This window comes from Mya arenaria, chromosome 4 (assembly GCF_026914265.1).
Source record: "Mya arenaria isolate MELC-2E11 chromosome 4, ASM2691426v1".
In the NCBI taxonomy this organism is placed as follows: domain Eukaryota; kingdom Metazoa; phylum Mollusca; class Bivalvia; order Myida; family Myidae; genus Mya; species Mya arenaria.
In genome coordinates, this window is record NC_069125.1 from 62,402,355 (window position 1) to 62,426,250 (window position 23,896).

Below are 23,896 nucleotides of genomic sequence, written 5' to 3' on the forward strand. Positions count from 1 at the left end.
GTTAAAAATCTTTATTTGCTACAAGGGACAGATATCATAAGAATTTTTTACAAATTTTTAGCACGCTTTATGATATCGTTCAGAATATTCAAGTGACTGGCTATCCCCATGGAATACACAAAGGACAAAACCATGGTCTACACATTATCACATCTATGAGTTGTCAGTCTAGAAATGTCGCCAACTATGTATATTTAATGTTGTATTACTCAGTTATTAAGAATCTTCCTGGTAAATAAGTCTGTGTTTTTTCAGGTTTTTTTTACTCTTTTCTGACTTGTCAAACTTGAGTTGACAAATTACAACCCATTTCTTATATACTTTCCACCTGAATCAATCATGTCTTACAAATGATGCAAAACTTTTTTGTAAATCTACATTTTGAAAAATATTATATTTTGAATATATGTGGTTACTGCGTAGACCCTTTTTAAGGCCGAAGTACGCTTCAAAAGCCCCCAAAAGATCACACAATTCCTGCGGACAATGCCAGAATTTACCAAAGCCTTTCACTTCGTAGTTCATGAATATAATTTTTTTTTCAACTTTGTTTTCATTTTTAAAACTGGCTAAAACGATTTCAAAATAACAAAACTATGACTTGAAGATAATTTTAAATTTCAACAATAATCATTTATGAAACAGCCCCTGTGTTTTTCAGATTATCCAATTCATTAAAAAAAATGATGTTAAACAGAAACTGGATAGAAAATTTAGGAGTATATAGTACACAGTGGGGGTGGGGGGAGCCGGGATGTGGTTAAACACCCTTGTCTAGCTCTTTGGCTGTGATGCACTATAACTTCATGTAATCAAAATTTGAAAGAAAAAAAAATCTGAGATGAATTTTAACATTTTCATACCAAACAGACTCAACATAATTATCAAGCTATCATCGGTCCATCTAAATCTGATGAAAAGTCTACATAATATGATTGATGATGAAGTAGTTACAAAGAGTTCTTATAGGACATCATGTAGGTCTATGGTAGCTATCAATTATTCTCCGATATTGCATTAAGACCTGTTTTACTTGGCAGTGATGCTGAAACCATTATTCTTCAGCTTCCAAGCAAAACTGCATATTTGCTGTTCTCGCAAGTAGATATTTTTTTAAGAGCTTTGTTAAATAATACTTACCACATGTTTTCAATTAATTCAGCAATTTAGTCTGGAAATTAAACTTTATCGAGGAAATTTTCTACCCTCAATACCAGATGAAATTGCTGCCAGCTTCAGTCTAACAAGATTTTCATTAAAGACTGTACATTGTATAAGTGCCTATACATTGTGTGTGATATTAATATGATACAGCTTTAAAAGAGTTTTGCTTTTAAATTAAATTTTCTACAGATAAAATTAACTTACAATTTTATTCCATAACTATGTTTTAATGATATAGTGATTTTTATCTATGTCTTACAATATTTTTATTTAAAAAAAGAAAGGCATATTGCCATTACTTTTTCACCGCCCCTATTGTAAATATAATGCTGTGGTTGTCTCCCTTCATATGCTATGCAGAATTGTCTCCCTTTAACTAGAACCACATTGTATTATAAATTGGGCATGTTTGTAATATATTGACTCAGATTTATTTCTGTGGGTCAAAAGGTCTGGAATAATGCACCTACATGTATTAATGTTTGCCCAACAGGATGTGGGTTGGGGAGGAGGTTGGAATACTTTACGGGACTTATTTAAAAAGGAGATTACCTCACCGTAGGTCCCATACCCTACTAACCCTTGAAGCTCGAACCCGAATATCGTTTCCTGCACCCCGTACATCAGGTCACCTACTGACTCCCTTACATTGATGGATTTATGGGAAATGTTTCATGCATTAAATGGAATCAGAAAATAGACGCCATTTTGATACAACATATAGATTTGTGACACAATATGTAAAAATATTGGGTCATGGCTTGACCAATCCTTGTCCAATGGAGTTAAATCATACATGTGTGGGGCTTGATATAGAATTGTCTCCCTTTTTCCAGTGCATAAATAACCATTTGTATCCCTTGCTTCAGGTATGTTCGAAGCCCGGTAGATGTAGACATTCTCGAGCAGGCTCGTAACAACCCAGAGGTCAAGGTGTCGCTGGTTCTGCACCCTGATCTCCGCAACCTGAAGGACAAACTATCCACAGTTAACCAGGTAGGACTTGATGGAAATTTTGAGTCAGATTCTGATGGTTTTATTGAGGTTAAAAATTCATCGCTTCAACCATGCGGATCTAGTGAAGGGATCTAGGGGCAGATCTAGCGGTTACTGCACCCCAAAACCCACCTTACCACATTTACACTAAAATTTTGATTATTCTTTTCTCCAACTTTTCATCCTCCATTATTACAGCTACTGTATTGTGTCTAAAACTAGAGATAAGGGCAACAATTCATGAAATATTTGTTTGGGGTTTCCCTGTCCACATTTTTATTTGTGGGTAGTTAGAGATAGGGCATTTTGGATGGCTTTGTTTTACTTCCTCAGTGGTAAATTTACCATAATGAAAAAAATTGCAAAAATTCTGACCGCTAGATAAGCTAGACAAAATTTGGGTTGCAGGTATTTTTGTAAGTCTGATTGGAAAAGCCATGCAAACCATTTATCAATTGTGGCCTAGGTAAGAGTACTTTCTGGTTACTGACATGATTGTATTAGTGCAAAATAGATCATAAAAGAGCATTTCCAGGTACCAATTACGAATAATGAAGCTGCATATCCGCGTCTGGGGAGTATTCTTCGTGCACTTCAGAGATAATTTCCGCGTAATTTTCTCCAGTAGATGAACTTACGTCTTGGAACACAAAAATCTGATGATAAAAAAATCTTCCTCAATTATAAGTCTGGAATAATAATAGCCCGCAAAATTAATTGAAAAATTAAGTCAACCTCACAGGTTATTAATCGTATTCATCCTGTTAATTCAGCCGAAAACAATTATGCATGGTAATAAGTATTAAGCATCTGTAAAGATCCGAAATTATTAATGACAAAACCACCAGCTTTGCGCAAAACTTGGCATCAGTTTTCATAACGTTGGGTGTTTCACTACGTCATTTGGCCTTTTTTTTGCTGTTAGGCACTTATTACGGGATTTTGACAGATTTTGACATTTAGAAAGATATTTTTAGATTGTCTGTTTTTCGAAGGTATTGAAATGAATACCCTTGGTGACCTCATTTTATCATTGTCAGCTTTTGGCTAAAAGCCTATAGAGAATACTTCTTGTTCAGGTAACCAGACCCTACTGAGGAAATAGGGGCCAACCCTATGGGTTTTTTTTGTGTGTGTGTTTGTTTGTGTGTGTGTATGTTTAATTTGTAGATAAAAAAGCTTTAAAATGAAAATAACTCATAAATGAGGACAATAACGTTGAGACATAAAAGGCTAAAACAAAAACAGCCTACCTACATGTACCATACCTTTTTTTGGACAAGATGTATCCCTTATCTTTTACCTAATTATTTACCTTTGCCGAAACTGGAGATATTCTTATGAAGGTTCCTTCCCATGTTACCAGTGACAACACTTATTATGTGCAGCAAGGCCAACAACTCGGGCGTTATTAATTGTTGAGTTGTGTCTAGAATGAGTGCAGGAATCTGCTTGCAGATCATGTTTTCTGTGGGTTCAATTTCTTTCCATGCATAGTAACATCAGATAAAAGGTTGATTTCATCTTGAAAACTTTCTACTTATTCAACAAGGCCTATACATCTCCTGACAAACATGCATTGGATGATTTTGATCATGGTCTGACAGACATGCATTGGAAGATTTCGATCTTCGCTTTATTCACAGCTGTTAATGTAAAGTGAGCATAATATTGTTGTTGAACATAGAATTCTGTACTGTAAATGCTACATTCTTCGATCAGAATGTTCTGAATTTTGTATGTTTTTCAAAGAGAAAAGGCAAGGTATTGTTGTAGAAAGGGTGTAGTGAGAAGCAGTTTGATTGTCAGCAGGGTAAGGCAAAAACTTTAGCATTGGTCATATCTCAAAAACAGTCCAAGATATTTACATGAAACTTGGTCATATCTCAAATACATTTTAAGATTTTTTCATGAAACTTGGTCATATCTCAAAAACAATCCAAGATATTCACATGAAACGTGGTTCCCATGTTGCTTAAGATACAATGTGGTTCTAACTAAGTATAACATGGACATGGACAGAATATATATATATTTATATATATATAATACATTAACTCTTTATTTCAGGTTTTACAGTCACATACCCATAAAAGTGAGCGCTCTCGTTACCGTAGCAGCATGATATCCGACGATCCAATCGTCCTACACATGAGTGGCGATGGTCGACCAATAGGAAATGTCAACATTCAGGGTAAATATGCACTGTTTGCTGCAGTGCTACAAAATCGAAGTATTTGGATGAAGGTCATCCCTATCTTTATTAATATAAAGATATTTGTTTACTGTGTCTGAATTTCCTGAAATAGTTCAACAAGTAGGAGAACAATGGTTTTTGAAGCAATTTGTGCTGGTGTTGAAAGGTACTTGCTCATGTTTTTGGACCAAAAATTAGTTTTTCTGATAAGGCATCTTTTAACACTTATTTTATCTTTATGTTAAAAATTAGTAAAATGGGGCCTTAACCAACAGGCCACAGGGACTTGTACAAAAGTAGTGGATATTTTGACCTCTTAACACTACATTGATAACATCACATGATAATGTCATTGAACCAATCATGCAACAATAAAAGTGATTATCAGTGTTGTTAAAATTTATTTACATTGTGGCTTTAAAAGACCATATTTGAGCAAATAGCAAATATCAGCATTTGCTGAAGGGTTCCAACTGTCAGTATCCTAGTTTTAACACTCCCTTATGATTAACCACAATTTATTATGTGATACAAAAAATAGTGCATTTACGAAAACATGAGCGAGTCATGTCATAACTCAGACATAAAACAATGAGGCCATGCCAAATTGATATTATATGTGTAATCATGTGGGTTGTTTTTCGTCCTTGGCATTTAAAAGTCAAGAAAAATGTTACTGTGAAAAGTAAAGTTTTCTTAAAGTCAGATATGAACCTACAAATGGATACATATATCATCATTAAGTTTTCATGTCAAAATTCACTTAAGGCTCATTGTCTAAAAACCTGAAACTATTTGGCAGATACTTTTGTTCATGTTTTTCCAGATGGTTAATGGTAGGTTTCTATACTGGAATCGGACCCTAAACATAGAATCAATTTGATATTGAATACAGAACTACTTACCGGTGGGAAAAACCCCATCTGATTCAGGTCACTGCAAACGAATACTTTATGAAAGATACAGCTGCAGCAGTTTTTAACCAGGTTTTAAATGAAAACCATGTAATTAGAATGGGGTTGTCAATCTTTTGTGGGTGGGCCTGTGTGCGGGCGTCAAACATTGCTTCCGCCCAATATCTTAAGATAGTTATGAAAGTTGGTGTGTAGGTAGCTTATGTGAAGAGCTAGCTTAGGATTGCTTTTCAGGGGGGTGTGGTCAGGTTCAAGGTCACTGTACATAAAAAGAAAATGATTTTGGCCCAATAACTTAAGGCTGCTACTTTTTCCTCAAACTCAAACAAGAAATTATTTGGCTATACTTTCTGATTGCCCATATTATAAACCTCAGGTTTTGTTGCACTCCCGCATTTCCGGGGCTTATATAACTCAGTGTTCGACTAACATTTTCCAACTTTCATTGTGAAAACAACAACTGTATGCCCTAATCTGATTTTGCCTATCATTCATCATTGCATGTAAATAAAATGTTGCATTAAAGGTCAGCGTTGGCATATTTACAATAAACAGTTCTGATTGTTGGTCTCATAAATGTCAGCCGGTAGGTTCTCAGACTGGTAAATGTCTGCTGCAGTGAATTATAGCCAGATTATGCAGTATTTAACTTTTCCAATGAGGTGTAACAAAAAAAAATTGGGTTCTGGTTACCTGGACTACCCTGAATGTTTTGCACCTGACCTTAATATGTTTCAACTTTTTGGAATTTGGATTTAAGATTATTATTATTATTATAGTGATATGGCTATCAGTGTTACACAATTTTACTTTAAAAAAGGAAAATCTGACCAACCTACCTTAAAATTGGAAACAAACAAGTAAATTTGGGTTCGGCCTTAAGTTATGCTTAAATCAAAGGAATGCTGAAACAAATCGCTACATAAAGTTGCATGATATTTTACTTGTGATACAAATTGTATTAATTATGATTATTGTAATTTTAGTGATTTAATTCCGGGTGTTACCCCCGCTCCACCCTTATTGGGTACTGAATCAAATACACCAAACATTTCTTCACAAATCCATTATAACAATTATTTTGAAAGAATGTTATAGCCTGTATGAAGAAAACTGCCTATTTTTAGTTTTAAATACTGCGTACCACCTTTCCACCAGTTCAAACTTCATTTATTCAACAACAATTTTGAAGAAATTTATATTAACTCACACTAAAGGTATTTCCAGTTGTCCGGTTAGCACACTCACTTCTTACCAAGGCGACCCGGGTTCGATTCCCGGCCTGGGCGCATGTGAGTTTGGTAAGTGGTCGCCAAGCCGGACAAGTGGGTTCTCTCGGGGTACTCCGGTTTCCCCCACAACACAAGACCACACTCTCGCGCAACATCGTGCCAACGAGAGCGACTTAGTATAAGCTATCATAGCTTTCTTCACAATCGTTGTAAAATATATAATGTTTAAACTAAGGGTATTTCACAAGAATGGGGTTTAATGTTGTTTGGAAAACAGGAGTGCTTGGAGAAAAAATCCACTTATCTGGCTGGTTAACCACAAACTTAAAGTGACACTTTTATTCAAAATCAATACATATACATATATAACAAACATAAATTTTGACTGATTAACCTTTAACTACTTACTCAATAATGCATTTATGGAAAGTATTAATTACTGATAACAAGATTGTAACTGTGTATTTAATAGCTGAAAACGCAAAAAAAGTAAATTGATTGGTGAGTGCTAAAATATTTACCGGTACTCAGTGATCTACTATAGTCTCATAAGGTAGAAATACCTTATTTTAAGCGCATTTCTTTTAAATTCAACTAGGTTTCCTTTATAAGAACCATTGTTTTTTTGACATTCATTCATCTTTCTTTAATATTAAAACAACATAATTAATTGTGGTAAATATTATTTGGGAGTAAGAGTGCATCTTTAACCCACATGTGCCTAGGCCAGGAATCAATTCTGGGACCAACCATTCTTTGAATACTGAATACCCCTTATAAGATACCTTTAATACAGTATTCAAAATAGAAGGGCTTCAACATCATATATAGAGCTATTGAAAAAGTGTCTTCTTACGGTTGTAAGCGGACCCTGCACGAGAATTTCGAATAATCCCACTAGGCAATACATTGTATTTAGAAAGGCCATGGTAATGATGAAATGTTTATCTTTCGGCAAAATATTCCTAACATCATATATTTAAATGTTTTTTTGTTGTCCAGGGGGAACAACTCTTTTTGATGACGAGGACTTGACAAACTATATATCAGGAAGCGGCAGTGGTCAGGATGAACCGATCGATACGGTTGTCGACACCGGGGGCTCACAGAAAATCGATGTTGTCTTGGAAGATAATAACGGATTTAATGGTATGCTGACAAAGTGTTTTGCATTATTACTTTAAAGTGACACTCTTATTCAAAATCAATACATACACATGTATAACAAACATCAATTTTGACTGATAAACCTTTAACTACTTGCTAAATAATGCATTTATGGAAAATATTAATTACTGATAACAAGATTGTAAACGTGTATTCAATAGCAGAAAGCGCAAAAAATATTAAATGATTAGTGAATGCTAGAAGATTTACTGTGATCTACTATAGTCTCATAAGGTAGAAATACTGTGTAAAATGCTTATTTCTTTCAAATTAAACTCGGTATCCTTCAAAAGAACCATTCTTTTTTACATTTATTCATCCGTTTTGGAATATTAAAACAATATTATCAATTGTGGTAAATCTGATCTGGGAGTAAGAGTGCATCTTTAAAGTCAGCTCAAAAAATACATATTGTTCAAATAAAACACTGAAAAATTAGGGCTTTAAAAAGAAAGGTGAATATGAAGTGAAAATTTGCAAAACCTCCATTTATTGTACCAGTCAAAGGGAAGTAACTCTGTCTTACTAATAGTCCATGAGGCTTATCATTCATTTCTTGAGCATTGACGTCTTCAACTAGTGACATGGGAATTTAATCGAAGAAACGAAAACTTATGTTTTTTATTTCAGTATACTTAATTGGCTAACGTTGTATAAATAATTATTATTCATTTGAATTCTGATTAAATCGCTGCATTGTTTATCAAATACTTAAAAGCTGTTTGGAATATAGACTATGCAAATTGCCAGACTCGTGGATACCAGATTTTGTAAACAGATTCAAGTAAACTGTTTCAATTAATGAAAGCAATCAGATTTGAAAGTAAACCACTTACCAACAGGTACACATGTAGAAAAAAAGATAAAAATTTACTGGTTTCATCTCAGGAAATTGCCTCTAGTGCGTCATGAACCTACGCCAGCGTGACCTGGTTATGCTTGATTGAACCATCTCATTAACGAGCGTACAACAAATTATCACAAAATTGCGATTTTCAATTAAATGCTCAACAAGGTCAAGGAATAAAATTAAGAATTTAACGTGATAATATAATTAAGTATACGTCTTATATTACCAGCCTTGTTTTTGCACAGAAAAAATTTGAGAAACAACCAAGAATATTAGGATTGATAATATTGATCATATGATATCATGAATGCTATAAAGATTGCTCTGATATGATTTTGTGCATATTTAATTTTATTCTGTCCAGGTTGTAAACCAGTCTATATTAGTTATGAAATTGATTGGCTGACAAGATTTTTGTAACATAAACCTTGCCTTGAACACAAATTATGTATTTTTTTCAGGAGGAGGAGAGCCTAGTTATGAAGTGAACCAGGGCGGAAAATTAGGGCAGCCACCGCGGTCCACCCCTCGCCCAAACTCCAACAAACAAACTCCACGCTCAGCCGCCCCACCCTGTGGCGTACCTTCAACCTTCACAATGTTGCTGGCTATACTGTTGTACACTCTGCTTACACGGAGATAGTGGAAAACTGGATTGTTAGGGTGGAGCTATAGTGGGAAATTGGACTGTTGGATTATGTGGGAGAAGGAAGCAAAGGGCTCGGTCGAGTGCCACTCTTTCAAAATAAACACATAATTGTGGCCATTATTTAAATGCGTTTGTTTGCAGTAGCAGTAGTGTTTTGTGCTGTACCATTCAAAATAAACAACCCTACATGGCCATTCAAACAAAACATTGGTTTGCAATGCCATGGAGTACGTAATTAAAAAGGAATAAAAATTCTTAATAAATTGTTAGTTTGGTCATACCAGAATACATTTTTAGGTGTTGGTAGGAACATGTAGGTACAAGATACAAGAATCTTTATTTAAAGTTGGGTATATGATAACAAGAAACATTAACTCAATGAGCTATTTTCTGATATGAATAACAAACATACATGATAATACTCTGGTGACCTTGAAATAAAAGTATATAGTTAAGGAGTAGGTGTTTTTTATTTATTGTTTTTTCTTCCTTAATTCTGTAGTAAAAAGCAGACGAAAATCATCTTAAAGCTACGCAGATGCTAAAAATACTTCAGGATTGTGGGTATTTTTTTTATAAATTGTCACCTTATCACAGTTTTTTAGTTTGAATTTGTACAAAATAACATATGACGTAAATATATTTTGGTTTACCTAAAACCATTGAAAGCAACTGCAAACAAACTTGTTTTATTAATGAAAGCCATTATTTCTTGTTGTCAAATGGTGAAGCTTGAGGCAATCCGACTTCAGTTTTTTAACATTAAGAGTTTCCATAGTTTCATTACACCATAAACTGTTTTATGTTGCTTTTATTTACTGAAAGTATATTTCAAGGAATTAAGAATTAATGCATAAATGTCCTTACATAAGTGAAATCTCTTGTATGTTTAGTACAGTCTTGCATTCATTTTGTCTTTTAACTTATTTTAATGCTTTTTCGAGGAACTTTAAAATGTCATATAAAACATAATTTTACATGTTTTAGAATGCAATTAAATCAGTTTTAAATAAGGCGTTAAAATCTTAAATACATTTTAGTTTTTGTATTATATATTGTCATTTCATTAAATTGATTTTAAGGTATAAATTATGTATTTACTTCTTATGATTGTAAAAGAGAACATCTTGTACTTTGTTGAATATGAAGTCATATTGTATTTTGCATATATATTTCTCAAAATGTGTTGTTATCCATCAGTTGTTATATTATGTCTGTAAACATAATTAATAATAATATTTTGTAAAAATATATATAATGTGTGAAACACAGAAGTTGTTATAACTGTTTGTCTTGCATGTTTAAGATAATGGCCTTTTCACAGATAGTGTGCTGGTTCCCGTATTTTACACTGCATATTTTCACTGGGATACGTTCCTGATTCTAGACAATGTCAATGTAATTCAGACTATCCCAAAATGGATAATCTTTGTAGCGATTTTGGGGAAAACTTCGGAAAGAACGGTATCTGTGAAAAAGTTGATGCATGTATTATAAAAAATAGTGTATTATTATCAAAAAAATTGTTTATAGTTATATATTGATAAAGGTACATGGAAGGAGGGAATATATCGTATGCGGAAATAATGTGTAAATATAATTTTCAAAAGAGTCGCATGTAATATGTATATTTAAAATTTAAAAAGTGTCATACATTCGATAAATACGGGCCTTTTAATATGAGATTTTGCATAAAGTAATATCTTTACATTTATGTATTTTATCACACTCATAGATGGCAGTATTTAAGCGAGGGATGATGATTTTTTTTTAAGAGTTGCTATTTAATATTGAATTTATTATACAAGTTATCTAAAATTCCTGGAGCCGAGCCTTTAAATCGCAAAGAATGTTACATTTTATTTATATATCATAATTTTATCAGAAGTACCATTTTGATTATTTACAACGCTAATTGAAAATAACGTTGCTACATATATTTGCACACATTTTCAACGCTATTCATTTATGACGTCACATCAAAAGTCATTACAAAAGATATATATAAAAGATATATAATTATGTTTTTTCATGAAGGAATATACGATCTGAAACAATTTCATTTTTTTTATGTTTATATACATAATAGATAATATTATATAAATAATAACATATAAAAAAATCACCATCCCTGACGATACTCCTACCATCACTCAAGGCAATATTACATTGTTTTATGAAAAAAATCTAAATAACTATTAATTTTTTTTTTTTTTTAAATTATTTAAAAAAAAGCATTACTTCGTAATAAAGGTTTTTGAACCAGTTAGAAAAGTAATCACATATAATTAGGTTTTACAAAAATGATGTAATTTTCCTTACAGAATCATTGACAAATCCTATCTATACACCATAAAATCTGCCTCCATTTTCTACGAATTCTCTTAAGTTTCCGCAGCCAATTAAAACTGTTTAAGTTATTCACAAATTAACTTTTGGCTAGTTTGCGCCAAAAACCAATCTGATTGGTCAAAAATAGTTATTGAATAAATATTGACCAATCAATAAACATTTTGGCTAACTTTAACCAAACCAAAGAATTAACCAGTTTTATATAATTGGTTGCTGCTGTTTTAGTATTTAAGCAGACAAAAGCATGCTTTTTATAGCAATAATGTTTTTTGTCCACTCATGAAACAAATTTGGCCAGTTTTAAACAGCATTTTCCTCAGGTTTCGCATACGGATAATTAAGTGTGTGAGAAAAATCATCAAGAAGTGTGAAAACTTACTAGAACTTACCAGTCATTGTCCATGGGAAGTGTGAATTTTTTCAGTTTTATTTTTATTTGTATTTTTGTTGTCATTGTTTTTTAAGCTAAAATGTAGAAAATACCAATTTAATTATTATTAATTGTATATCACATGAGAAATATAACATCTCAAAGGCCAAAACAAAAAATTATCCTGCAAAGTGAATGCTACATTAAAATATTCAGAAATATGGAATCAAAATCTATAAGAGCAGTGAAATATCAAAAATGTTATATTTTAACAGCAATGAAAATAACAGCAGTGTAAATAACATGAAATTTCGCTGAAAAGAATTAGAATAAATTTACAGTAACAATCATAGTTATTTATTGCAATGTATATTAAAATATTGATTACATACATGTACAGGTCATGGACAATGATTGGCAAGATTTTCTGGTGTTTTGGGTTGTTATTTTTAAAATTGTATATCATATATTTTTGTGGGGGAAAAATATACATTGAAATTAAATTTCAATGTGTATTAATTGTACTAATTATGGAAATGTTGCTATAATGTTTAAAAGACGTCTGTGATGTGTAAAAATGGAACTGGTTTTTTGACAGCATGACATGTATTGTATAGATATGTTTCAAATTAAAACGATGTTAACCTTCTTGACTGACAGTTATTGTTAAGATAAATTTTGCGTCAACGGCGAAGCATGGCCGAAACAGGGATGACAATACGTTCCCGATCAACAGTGTTTGAACAACTTGTGTTGAGTCTTCAAACTTGGTATTCACATTGGTCATTGTAGATGACCTTAATTTATGGTCAAAGGTCAAGGTCAAACTGACCCTCACTTGAACAAATAATGGCGCTCCTGACAGGCTACTTTTTGATAAACGTAGCTGATTTAAATGCTCATAATAAACCTCATTCATATAGCTTTTTTGTAAAAAAAAGATGTCTATATTTTCTCGGAAGAAAAATATTTTAGAAATAAATTGTTGTAATACCAATTAAACCAGCTACCAGAAAGCCAGTTCCATAACTAGAATAGGTATTGTTATTTTAAAGTTTTTTCAAGGAAGGTATATGAAAATTATTTTAACCTTTCTACGTAATTTGTATGAATATTGAAATGTGATTAGTTAAGATTCTAAACTTAAGTTAAAAAATATAACTACAGTACTGATTTTTATTGAAAATAATATGCTAGGGGGAGAATTGCAAGGAAAAAAACAGTTTTTGTTGTTGTTTTTTATCTAAAGAATGAATTTTAAGATCCTTCTGAAATCAGCGTGAAATGGACTTGGATTTTATTGTCAGAATCTTGATACAATCTTTAGTTAGTACACAGGCAATAATTGTATCATATTAAGTAGAGAACCACCATATTCTATATACAGTCGAAACCCTTTAGCTTGATATCACAGGGACTGGCCAAATACCTTGAGCCTCGCCAATATCGAGCCAAGCGTAAATGCTTTCAAAAGTGTTCAACAAAATCGTCCCTTTACATCCAGTTTGAGCCAATGATAAAATCAAGCCAAGTGATAATCAAGACGACTTGTTTCCACTGTACAGTAAAATTTGGTACTGCTTCATATGTTTTTGTGAAAACAAGTTTTATTTTGCAATTTAAAAAATAAAGTTATTAGATGAATGTTTTGTTCTATCAACATCTTTATTCAGTAAACTTGTCACATTAAACGTTAGTTATAGTTGGGAAAAGAGTTGGGGGATTTTCAGAGTTCAATTTTGACCTGTGAAATTTGGAAAATAAATGATGTTATTTCATTTTATTATATTCCAGAAAATTTTGTTAAAGCTAAAAGCTTCTGTAAATTATTTATAAAACTGTATAAACATAAAGAATTCATTTTTGTCACATATAATGGGTCATTTTTTCAGAACTTTGTGTCAGTAAGCATTATGTCCTTACATCATAGTTAACTTTTTAACGTGAAATGTTCACATATTAAAATATAAACAATTACATCTGAAACAATGGTCTCAAATCATGTGAGAAATACTGCAGATCACATTTAACTCTCAGAGCAGGAACAAGTTGGACTATGACAACGATGATGCTAACAAAGTGGTTAATTTATCAAAGTTCTGACCAATCGGCCCATTATTTATGTTTGTATGATAGAAGTACATATGTTGATGTATAATAGACGTGTGTTCTTGAACTAATTTGTCTTTCATTTAAAATTTCACCACATTCTCATTTTGTGTCTGTAAATAGCTTGAAATTATTTCCTTTGTCTATAGTAATCTTTTCATCATAAATAATTCTACAATTTCATAGAAGTAATAACATGACCAACTACAAAATAGGAAATAAGTCTGTTAAAAGTCCTCCAAGATTAAAATTTAATTTGATTTATTATTTGTAGTTTCCATGGCAATACTTCTTGTAGTTGAAAAGCATGTAAACGTACAGATATTATTGTTCATAACAGCAGTTAGATTTCGGGCTTTTATCTTGTGCATCTAAACAGCATTTATCAGGCCAAAAACAATTAATTGTTTGTTTAGGGTAACCTTCCAAAATTTTTTAGGTAGGGTAGGTAGGGATTTTTTTTTTTTTTTTTTTTTTTTTTTTTCAAATTCTGTCGTAAGTTCAGAGTGTTTCCTTGCACATGGCAGTCTTTCCTACATTACTGTCATTGCCTGACTTTGTTTTATCATATTAACAATAATTCTGATCGTCCAATTCACATTTATCCGCCCTTAGTAACTCTCTATTCGCTAACGAATATCTTTTTGCTCAGAAACGGAAAAAAATAGTTAGGGTTGGCGCATTTTTATAGGTAGGGTCGGGTTACCCGAAACAGACATATTTTTTTTTTAGGCCTAACTGAAAGTTTGACTACTAGGATTGTCTCTGTAGTTTTCGTTGTAATGGTTAACAATTACTACTTGGTAAAAAGTATGTTGTTTGTAACTTATCATGAAAAAAATCAAAAGATAAATTAGTCTATTATGTTGAATTTTATTTAAAAGACTTTTTGGAACCTTTACTCCAAAATAAAAAATTCTAATATGGTCCGACTTTGTTCTGTAAATACAAAATTGTTTTAAGTGTGAGAGACTTGGGCAATCATGAAATGATTGTCATTGTTTTATTTATTTTATTCTCTTATGAGTCTTTGTTTGTATTTTTTATTTTATTTTTGATATTTTACATGGATAAGAATGGTTATTCACAATCTTCCCTTAATGATAAGATAAAAACAATGTTTAAATTTGAACTGATTTATCCTCCTTTTATAACTTAGCAATAATGTTTTTAAATCTAAAGTAAGGTATTAATGACCAAACATGTTTTATAATACTATTTTTGAAACATAGAACAATGTTTTTTTAACCACCATTTTATAACTTTTAACTCTAACTTTGTATGGACTTAAACTTATTTGGTAATACTAATCCTAAGCCATTGAGCTGTGAAAAGCCGAAAAAACATTGATATTTTGACAAAAAACAACAACAGAGTATAAAAGAATTATACACATTTTGAATTAAACAAACTAAAAAACAAAATTAAAAACTATATAATGAGCAAAACTACTGACTAGTTTTGCCTTTTATTACAAATTTGAAATATCATATAAACCCCATTATTTATTATATTTTAAGTGGAATTGTTTAATCCTTCTTTTCACTATTAAATTTTGTGCTGATAAAAGTTGTGCTTCTTCATGTATATAGTTAAAAATCATTATTAAGTATTGATGCCATCAAACATAAATATGTTACTTTGGAGACGCTTCAAATAAATGTATAAAAATCAATCAAGAGTCTGTTCTGTGTTTTATAACACTTTAAAGCTGCACTCTCACAACTTTTTGACAACTTTTTTATTTTTTTGTCTTGGAACAAGCCAATTTTTGCGAAAATCCATGTAAACCAGTTCACCGGGGAGTATCACGTGATCTCTATAGTACATTGTCCGCACAACATGGCTGAAAAAACCGTCGATTCGACCACGAAATAAGGGGTATGCTCATTGTCACTGATATTTCAGGATATGCAGAATAGGCGCAGAGTACCCGCCTAATGATATAATATACTTACGTGCCTTTCGTTCGTCCGAGGGCTTCTTGGTTTAGGCCTGAAACTCGATACAAATTTTATTTTTGTATGTACATCGTCTGAACAAGTACTTTATTCGGGTATTTCAGCGCTAAATGCAAATTTAAGTCGAGATCTTCTACAAAAAAATGATTTAATTAGTAAATGTATCATTCGTGCCAAGTTTCCATTGTTTTCTCGGTGTTTTAAGAAAGTTATTGATTCCTTTCTTACCGAGTACACAGTCTGAACAAAATATTCATGAGTACATCGTCTGAACGTTTTTTTTCAACGCATCTATTGCTGTCACGAAGTCATTAGGACTTATTCTGAATACAAAATACTACGAAAAAGTACTAGAATATCACAGAATATCTCTTCGATGTGATAATGTCGTTACACAACTGATTCTTAATTTATTCAACGCCGTTTTTCTCATCTATACTTTCTTCTTTGTAGTTTGGGGCAACACAACAAGCGTTTCGTTCCTGCTCTTGCATGGTTACCAAGGGATACACAGATAAGAAGGTAATATAAAAATACATAACTACAAAAACTGTTATAAGACTATTGTTAACCAAAGACTGACTCATTTTCATTAAGATAGTACGATTCCGATTGAAACAGATTGGTTTAAACTATATTCGTATAACGTGTAAAGAAGACCAGATATACTTCACAAGTACACTTGTTATAATTTTTTATATTACCTTCTTATCTGTGTATCCCTTGGTAACCATGCAAGAGCAGGAACGAAACGCTTGTTGTGTTGCCCCAAACTACAAAGAAGAAAGTATAGATGAGAAAAACGGCGTTGAATAAATTAAGAATCAGTTGTGTAACGACATTATCACATCGAAGAGATATTCTGTGATATTCTAGTACTTTTTCGTAGTATTTTGTATTCAGAATAAGTCCTAATGACTTCGTGACAGCAATAGATGCGTTGAAAAAAAACGTTCAGACGATGTACTCATGAATATTTTGTTCAGACTGTGTACTCGGTAAGAAAGGAATCAATAACTTTCTTAAAACACCGAGAAAACAATGGAAACTTGGCACGAATGATACATTTACTAATTAAATCATTTTTTTGTAGAAGATCTCGACTTAAATTTGCATTTAGCGCTGAAATACCCGAATAAAGTACTTGTTCAGACGATGTACATACAAAAATAAAATTTGTATCGAGTTTCAGGCCTAAACCAAGAAGCCCTCGGACGAACGAAAGGCACGTAAGTATATTATATCATTAGGCGGGTACTCTGCGCCTATTCTGCATATCCTGAAATATCAGTAACAATGAGCATACCCCTTATTTCGTGGTCGAATCGACGGTTTTTTCAGCCATGTTGTGCGGACAATGTACTATAGAGATCACGTGATACTCCCCGGTGAGTTGTATAAGACTGCTGTCAAAAACTTAGATCACAGATTTTATATCTAAGTTCAAATATTGATGTTTTATGCATTTTTCTTAAACCGTAAGTAACAGTTTAAGCCACAAAACATTAATTTTTGAACGCAAATATGAAAATCTACGATCTGATTACAAAATAAAAATTGTTTGTAGAACCCTGTGACAATTTTTTGTTGTAAAAATGGTATATCTGTGAGAGTGCAGCTTTAAAATGGTGCCAGTACTAGTAGTCCTCGCTAGGCGACATACCAAGGACAATAAAAAGTACCAGTACTAGCAGTCCTCGCTAGGCGACATACCAAGGACAATAAAAAATGGTACCAGTACTAGCAGTCCTCGCTAGGCGACATACCAAGGACAATAAAAAATGGTACCAATACTAGTAGTCCTCGCTAGGCGACATACCAAGGACAATAAAAAGCTGTCAGTCCTCGCTAGGCGACATACCAAGGACAATAAAAAGTACCAGTACTAGCAGTCCTCGCTAGGCGACATACCAAGGACAATAAAAAATGGTACCAGTACTAGCAGTCCTCGCTAGGCGACATACCAAGGACAATAAAAAATGGTACCAATACTAGCAGTCCTCGCTAGACGACATACCAAGGACAATAAAAAATGGTACCAGTACTAGCAGTCCTCGCTAGGCGACATACCAAGGACAATAAAAAATGGTACCAATACTAGCAGTCCTCGCTAGGCGACATACCAAGGACAATAAAAAATGGTACCAGTACGAGCAGTCCTCGCTAGGCGACATACCAAGGACAATAAAAAATGGTACCAGTACGAGCAGTCCTCGCTAGGCGACATACCAAGGACAATAAAAAATGGTACCAGTACTAGTAGTCCTCGCTAGGCGACATACCAAGGACAATAAAAAATGGTACCAGTACTAGTAGTCCTCGCTAGGCGACATACCAAGGACAATAAAAAATGGTACCAGTACTAGCAGTCCTCGCTAGGCGACATACCAAGGACAATAAAAAATGGTACCAATACTAGTAGTCCTCGCTAGGCGACATACCAAGGACAATAAAAAATGGTACCAATACTAGTAGTCCTCGCTAGGCGACATACCAAGGACAATAAAAAATGGTACCAGCACTAGCAGTCCTCGCTAGGCGACATACCAAGGACAATAAAAAATGGTACCAGTACTAGCAGTCCTCGCTAGGCGACATACCAAGGACAATAAAAAATGGTACCAGTACTAGCAGTCCTCGCTAGGCGACATACCAAGGACAATAAAAAATGGTACCAGTACTAGCAGTCCTCGCTAGGCGACATACCAAGGACAATAAAAAATGGTACCAGTACTAGCAGTCCTCGCTAGGCGACATACCAAGGACAATAAAAAATGGTACCAGTACTAGCAGTCCTCGCTAGGCGACATACCAAGGACAATAAAAAATGGTTCCAGTACTAGCAGTCCCCGCTAGGCGACATACCAAGGACAATAAAAAATGGTACCAGTACTAGCAGTCCCCGCTAGGCGACATACCAAGGACAATAAAAAATGGTACCAGTACTAGCAGTCCTCGCTAGGCGACATACCAAGGACAATAAAAAATGGTACCAGTACTAGCAGTCCTCGCTAGGCGACATACCAAGGACAATAAAAAATGGTACCAGTACTAGCAGTCCTCGCTAGGCGACATACCAAGGACAATTAAAAATGGTACCAATACGAGCAGTCCTCGCTAGGCGACATACCAAGGACAATAAAAATGGTACCAGTACTAGTAGTCCTCGCTAGGCGACATACCAAGGACAATAAAAAATGGTACCAGTACTAGCAGTCCTCGCTAGGCGACATACCAAGGACAATAAAAAATGGTACCAGTACTAGCAGTCCTCGCTAGGCGACATACCAAGGACAATAAAAAATGGTACCAGTACTAGCAGTCCTCGCTAGGCGACATACCAAGGACAATAAAAAATGGTACCAATACTAGCAGTCCTCGCTAGGCGACATACCAAGGACAATAAAAAATGGAACCAATACTAGTAGTCCTCGCTAGGCGACATACCAAGGACAATAAAAAATGGTGCCAGTACTAGCAGTCCTCGCTAGGCGACATACCAAGGACAATAAAAAATGGTACCAGTACTAGCAGTCCTCGCTAGGCGACATACCAAGGACAATAAAAAATGGTACCAATACTAGCAGTCCTCGCTAGGCGACATACCAAGGACAATAAAAAATGGTACCAATACTAGCAGTCCTCGCTAGGCGACATACCAAGGACAATAAAAAATGGTACCAATACTAGCAGTCCTCGCTAGGCGACATACCAAGGACAATAAAAAATGGTACCAGTACTAGCAGTCCTCGCTCGGCGACATACCAAGGACAATAAAAAATGGTACCAGTACTAGCAGTCCTCGCTCGGCGACATACCAAGGACAATAAAAAATGGTACCAGTACTAGCAGTCCTCGCTCGGCGACATACCAAGGACAATAAAAAATGGTACCAGTACTAGCAGTCCTCGCTAGGCGACATACCAAGGACAATAAAAAATGGTACCAATACTAGTAGTCCTCGCTAGGCGACATACCAAGGACAATGAAAAATGGTACCAATACTAGTAGTCCTCGCTAGGCGACATACCAAGGACAATAAAAAATGGTACCAATACTAGCAGTCTTCGCCAGGCAAAACACGAAGAACAATATAAATTGGCACCAGTACTAGCAGTTCTTGCCAGGAGACCCACCAATGACAATATAAAATGGTACGAGTAATAGCAGTCCTCGCCAGTGGCGGATCCGTGGTCTTGAGGTAACACTTGACTATCAATCCAGGGGTCGTAGGTTCGATCCCCCGTCGCATCACTAAAAAAAACTAATCGTCTTCCGGGAGGGACGTTAAATGGGGGTCCCGTGTGACAGTGCTATACACTGGTGCACGTTAAAGAACCTGGGTAGCTCTAACCAGGGTTACATTTTGCCTGTGCACTATGCTCCAAAAACCTAAAATGACTAACAATCTTAAAGGAACACTCGCCGAATGGGCAAGGCCCGAGTGCGAGTATAAATAAGCTTGCACACCCACCCAGTCCTCGCCAGGTGACACACCAAAGGTAATATAAAAATGGCACCAGTACTTTTCGTCCTTGCCAGGCCACATATCAAAGACTGTATAAAATGACACCAATATTAGCAGTCCTTGCCAGGCGACATACCAAAGACAATATATAGTGGTACCAGTATAAGCAGTCCTCGCCAGGCGACATACCAAAGACAATATATAGTGGTACCAGTATTAGCAGTCCTCGCCTGGCGACATATCAAAGACAATATATAGTGGTACCAGTATAAGCAGTCCTTGCCAGGCGACATACCAAAGACAATATATAATGGTACCAGTACGAGCGGTTCTTGCCAGGCGACGTACCAAAAACTATATAAATTGGTACCAGTACCAGCATTCGACGATATGAGGAATTTAGGGGACTGAATTTACTTACACCCATTATACACATCATGTTGTTTTAATTCATTATTTTGCTTCAAATAGGTCAAATTTCAAAACATAAACGTACTCAAATATGACATGTCAATCGTTCAAGTTTGCTGGTTTCCACACGTGTCCGATGCGTTGTTTAGACCCCTTAACGGGTACAAAATCACGCGAAAAGTGTTTCATGAAAGTGAAAGTGATTCGCGATAAAATCAGATGGTTTTTTTAATTGCACATCGACTATTTTAGAATAAGTCACAAGGCAAGATTTCAGATGAATCTACCGTTCACCCTAACATAACCCCCAACATGCATGCGTTAGAGAGCACTGCCCATAGATTCCTTATTGTCAGCCCCGACGCAAACATGATGGAAGGTGAAAAATGCTTCATTGTAAATGGAAGGATGGAAGGTGAAAAATGTTCTAATTAACATAGAAAGAAGCAAATATAAAATTCTCTCTTTCACTCCACGAAATACAATTCGATTGATTTTGATTGCCTGTTGAATTCAAAGTGTTTGGCCTGCTTGCAGGTTTTCGTGACTGAGACGTTTTAAGGAATTTACTACAGGTGAGCATTATTTCCTTCATACTCAATATAAATTTAAATGCAACAGCTTCAGTTCAGTCTGTTACACTGTATATCCAATTTTATGTTAACAAAGAATCCAGTTCCTACCATCTTATTCTATAATTATGAATATGATACTTTGGCCAATTAGACAAATCAACAATAATTTAAGAATTCTACATCTACTTTAATTCAATTTATTTACAACGAGAGCTTCTTTACAGAAACTACTAACTATATCTTACGCCGATCCATCCAAAACAGTTGCTGGCATACTTCATCGAAATGGCAGAACTCTTGAACGTGATACGAACGCCTGTGGGTGGAGACGGAGGAAAGGATTCGCAGACTACTGGTAAAACGTGTTTGTTTAATTCGTCGATAGGCCTTTCGATTGGAATATATTAGTCAGCTTAACTGAAAATGATTACAAGAAGTTAGCAAACGAGAAAATCCAGTGCATGTAGTTCGCTTTGACTACACTAATTGACATATTTTCAAACTTCGTCCAGATTTTACAAATACATGTACAAACATACCGGACTCATCCACACATTTATGATTTTGAGTTTTCGGGTGTATGCTTGCATCTGTACCATCATAATAAAATATGTCATCGATATTTATTTATAATGATTAAAGGCATGGTGAACACGGGGTTTTCCATTATGAACCAGGCCACTGCTGATGACAAGAAACCGAAAAAGGCGCAGTATCATTCGTGTGTTCCAAAATAAATAAACCTATTATTCAGTCATAAAGGGATTGATGATAGTTAAGATAATATACAAATTGTATTTATGTAGTATGTTTGCATCGCCATGAATTGAAATACGTTATGTAGCAATACATAGCACTTACGTCTCACATCCTAGAAGAGAGAACGATGTACTAACCTTTGTTATTAATAGCACAGGTGGCAGTTGCGTTGACATGACCAACCCTAGGGCCACCCCCTCCTTAAAAAAATCAGTCAAGTTTTTCAAGACTAAAATCATCTTTCTCGAAACCCTAAATATCAACCAAAATTCAAAGGATGGGTCGTGCCAACGCATCTGCAGCCTGTGAATAAAATATCAATGTGCATCAACTTGGTCCAGCTCGTATTGTTGCATCAAGTAACCCAAAAGGACGGCTCAGGGCACCTCTTAATTTGAAATTAAGATATAAACCGCCTGGTTCCAAGCATGGGTTGCATATTCCACGAAGCCTTCCAGATACCACGTTTTATCGACAGCATCTTTCTTGTGATCCCTGTTGCTGCCCCCTCGTTCCTGTGATCTCTGTTGCTGGCCCCTCGTTCCTGTGATCCCTGTTGCTGGCCCCTAATTCCTATGATCCATGTTGCTGGCCCCTAATTCCTGTGATCCTTGTTGCTGGACACTCGTTCCTGTGATCCATGATGCTGGCCCCTGAATCATGTGATCCCTGATGCTGGCCCCTCGTTGCTGGTCCCTAATTCCTGTCATCGTGTTGCTGGCCTCTCGTTCCTGTGATCCCCGTTGTTGGCCCCTCGTTCCTGTGATCCCTGTTGCTAGCCCCTCGTTCCAGTGACCCCTGTTGCTAGCCCCTTGTCCCTGTGATCCCTGTTGCTGGCCCCTCGTATCTGTGATCCCTGTTGCTGGCCCCTCGTCCCTGTGATCCCTGTTGCTGGCCCCTCGTCCCTGTGATCCCTTTTGCTTGCCCCTCGTTCCTGAGATCCCTGTTGCTGGCCCCTCGTTCCTGTGGTCCCTGTTGCTGGCCCCTAGTTGCTGGCCCCTCGTTCCAGTGATCCCTGTTGCTAGCCCGTCTTCCTGTGATCCCGATTGTTGGCCCCTCGTTCCTGTGATTCCTGTTGCTGGCCCCTTGTTCCTGTGATCCCTGTTGCTAGCCCCTGTTGCTGGCTCCTCGTTCCTGTAATCCTGTTGCTGTCTCCTTGTTCCTGTGATCCCTGTTGTTGTCCCCTCGTACCTGTGATCCCTGTTCCCGGCCCCTCGTTCCTGTTATCCCTGTTGCTGGCCCCTCGTTCCTGTGATCCCTGTTGCTGGTTCCTCGTTCCTGTAATCCCTGTTGCTAGCCCCTCGTTTCTGTTCCCGTGACCCCTGTTGCTGGCTCCTCGTTTTTGTAATCCCTGTTGCTGGCCCCTTATTCCCGTGATCCCTGTTGTCCTCGTTCCAGTGATCCCTGTTGCTAGCCCCTCGTACCTGTGATCCCTGTTCCTGGCCCCTCGTTCCTGTTATCCCTGTTGCTGGCCCCTCGTTCCTGTCATCCCTGTTGCTGGCCCCTCGTTCCTGTCATCCCTGTTGCTAGCCCCTCGTTCCTGTTCCCGTGACCCCTGTTGCTGGCTCCTCGTTTTTGTAATCCCTGTTGCTGGCCCCTCATTCCCGTGATCCCTGTTGTTGGCCCCTCGTTCCAGTGATCCCTGTTGCTAGCCCCTCGTTCCTGTGATTCCTGTTGCTGGCCCCTTGTTCCTGTGATCCCTGTTGCTAGCCCCTCGTTCCT

The 23,896-nt window shown here is 35.7% G+C and overlaps 1 protein-coding gene across 1 annotated transcript in view; it reads left to right on the forward strand.

The window, feature by feature from the left end:
• LOC128231922 (glypican-5-like) overlaps window positions 1-15,675 on the forward strand; it is a 65,085-nt gene extending 49,410 nt beyond the window's left edge. Inside the window, exons 6-9 of the mRNA XM_052945175.1 lie at window positions 2,034-2,160; window positions 4,231-4,354; window positions 7,506-7,652; window positions 8,982-15,675. Of these exons, the coding sequence (XP_052801135.1) occupies window positions 2,034-2,160; window positions 4,231-4,354; window positions 7,506-7,652; window positions 8,982-9,163 (580 nt within the window). The 3' untranslated portion in view covers window positions 9,164-15,675. The remainder of the gene's footprint in view (window positions 1-2,033; window positions 2,161-4,230; window positions 4,355-7,505; window positions 7,653-8,981) is intronic.
• The last annotated feature ends 8,221 nt before the right edge of the window (window positions 15,676-23,896 follow it).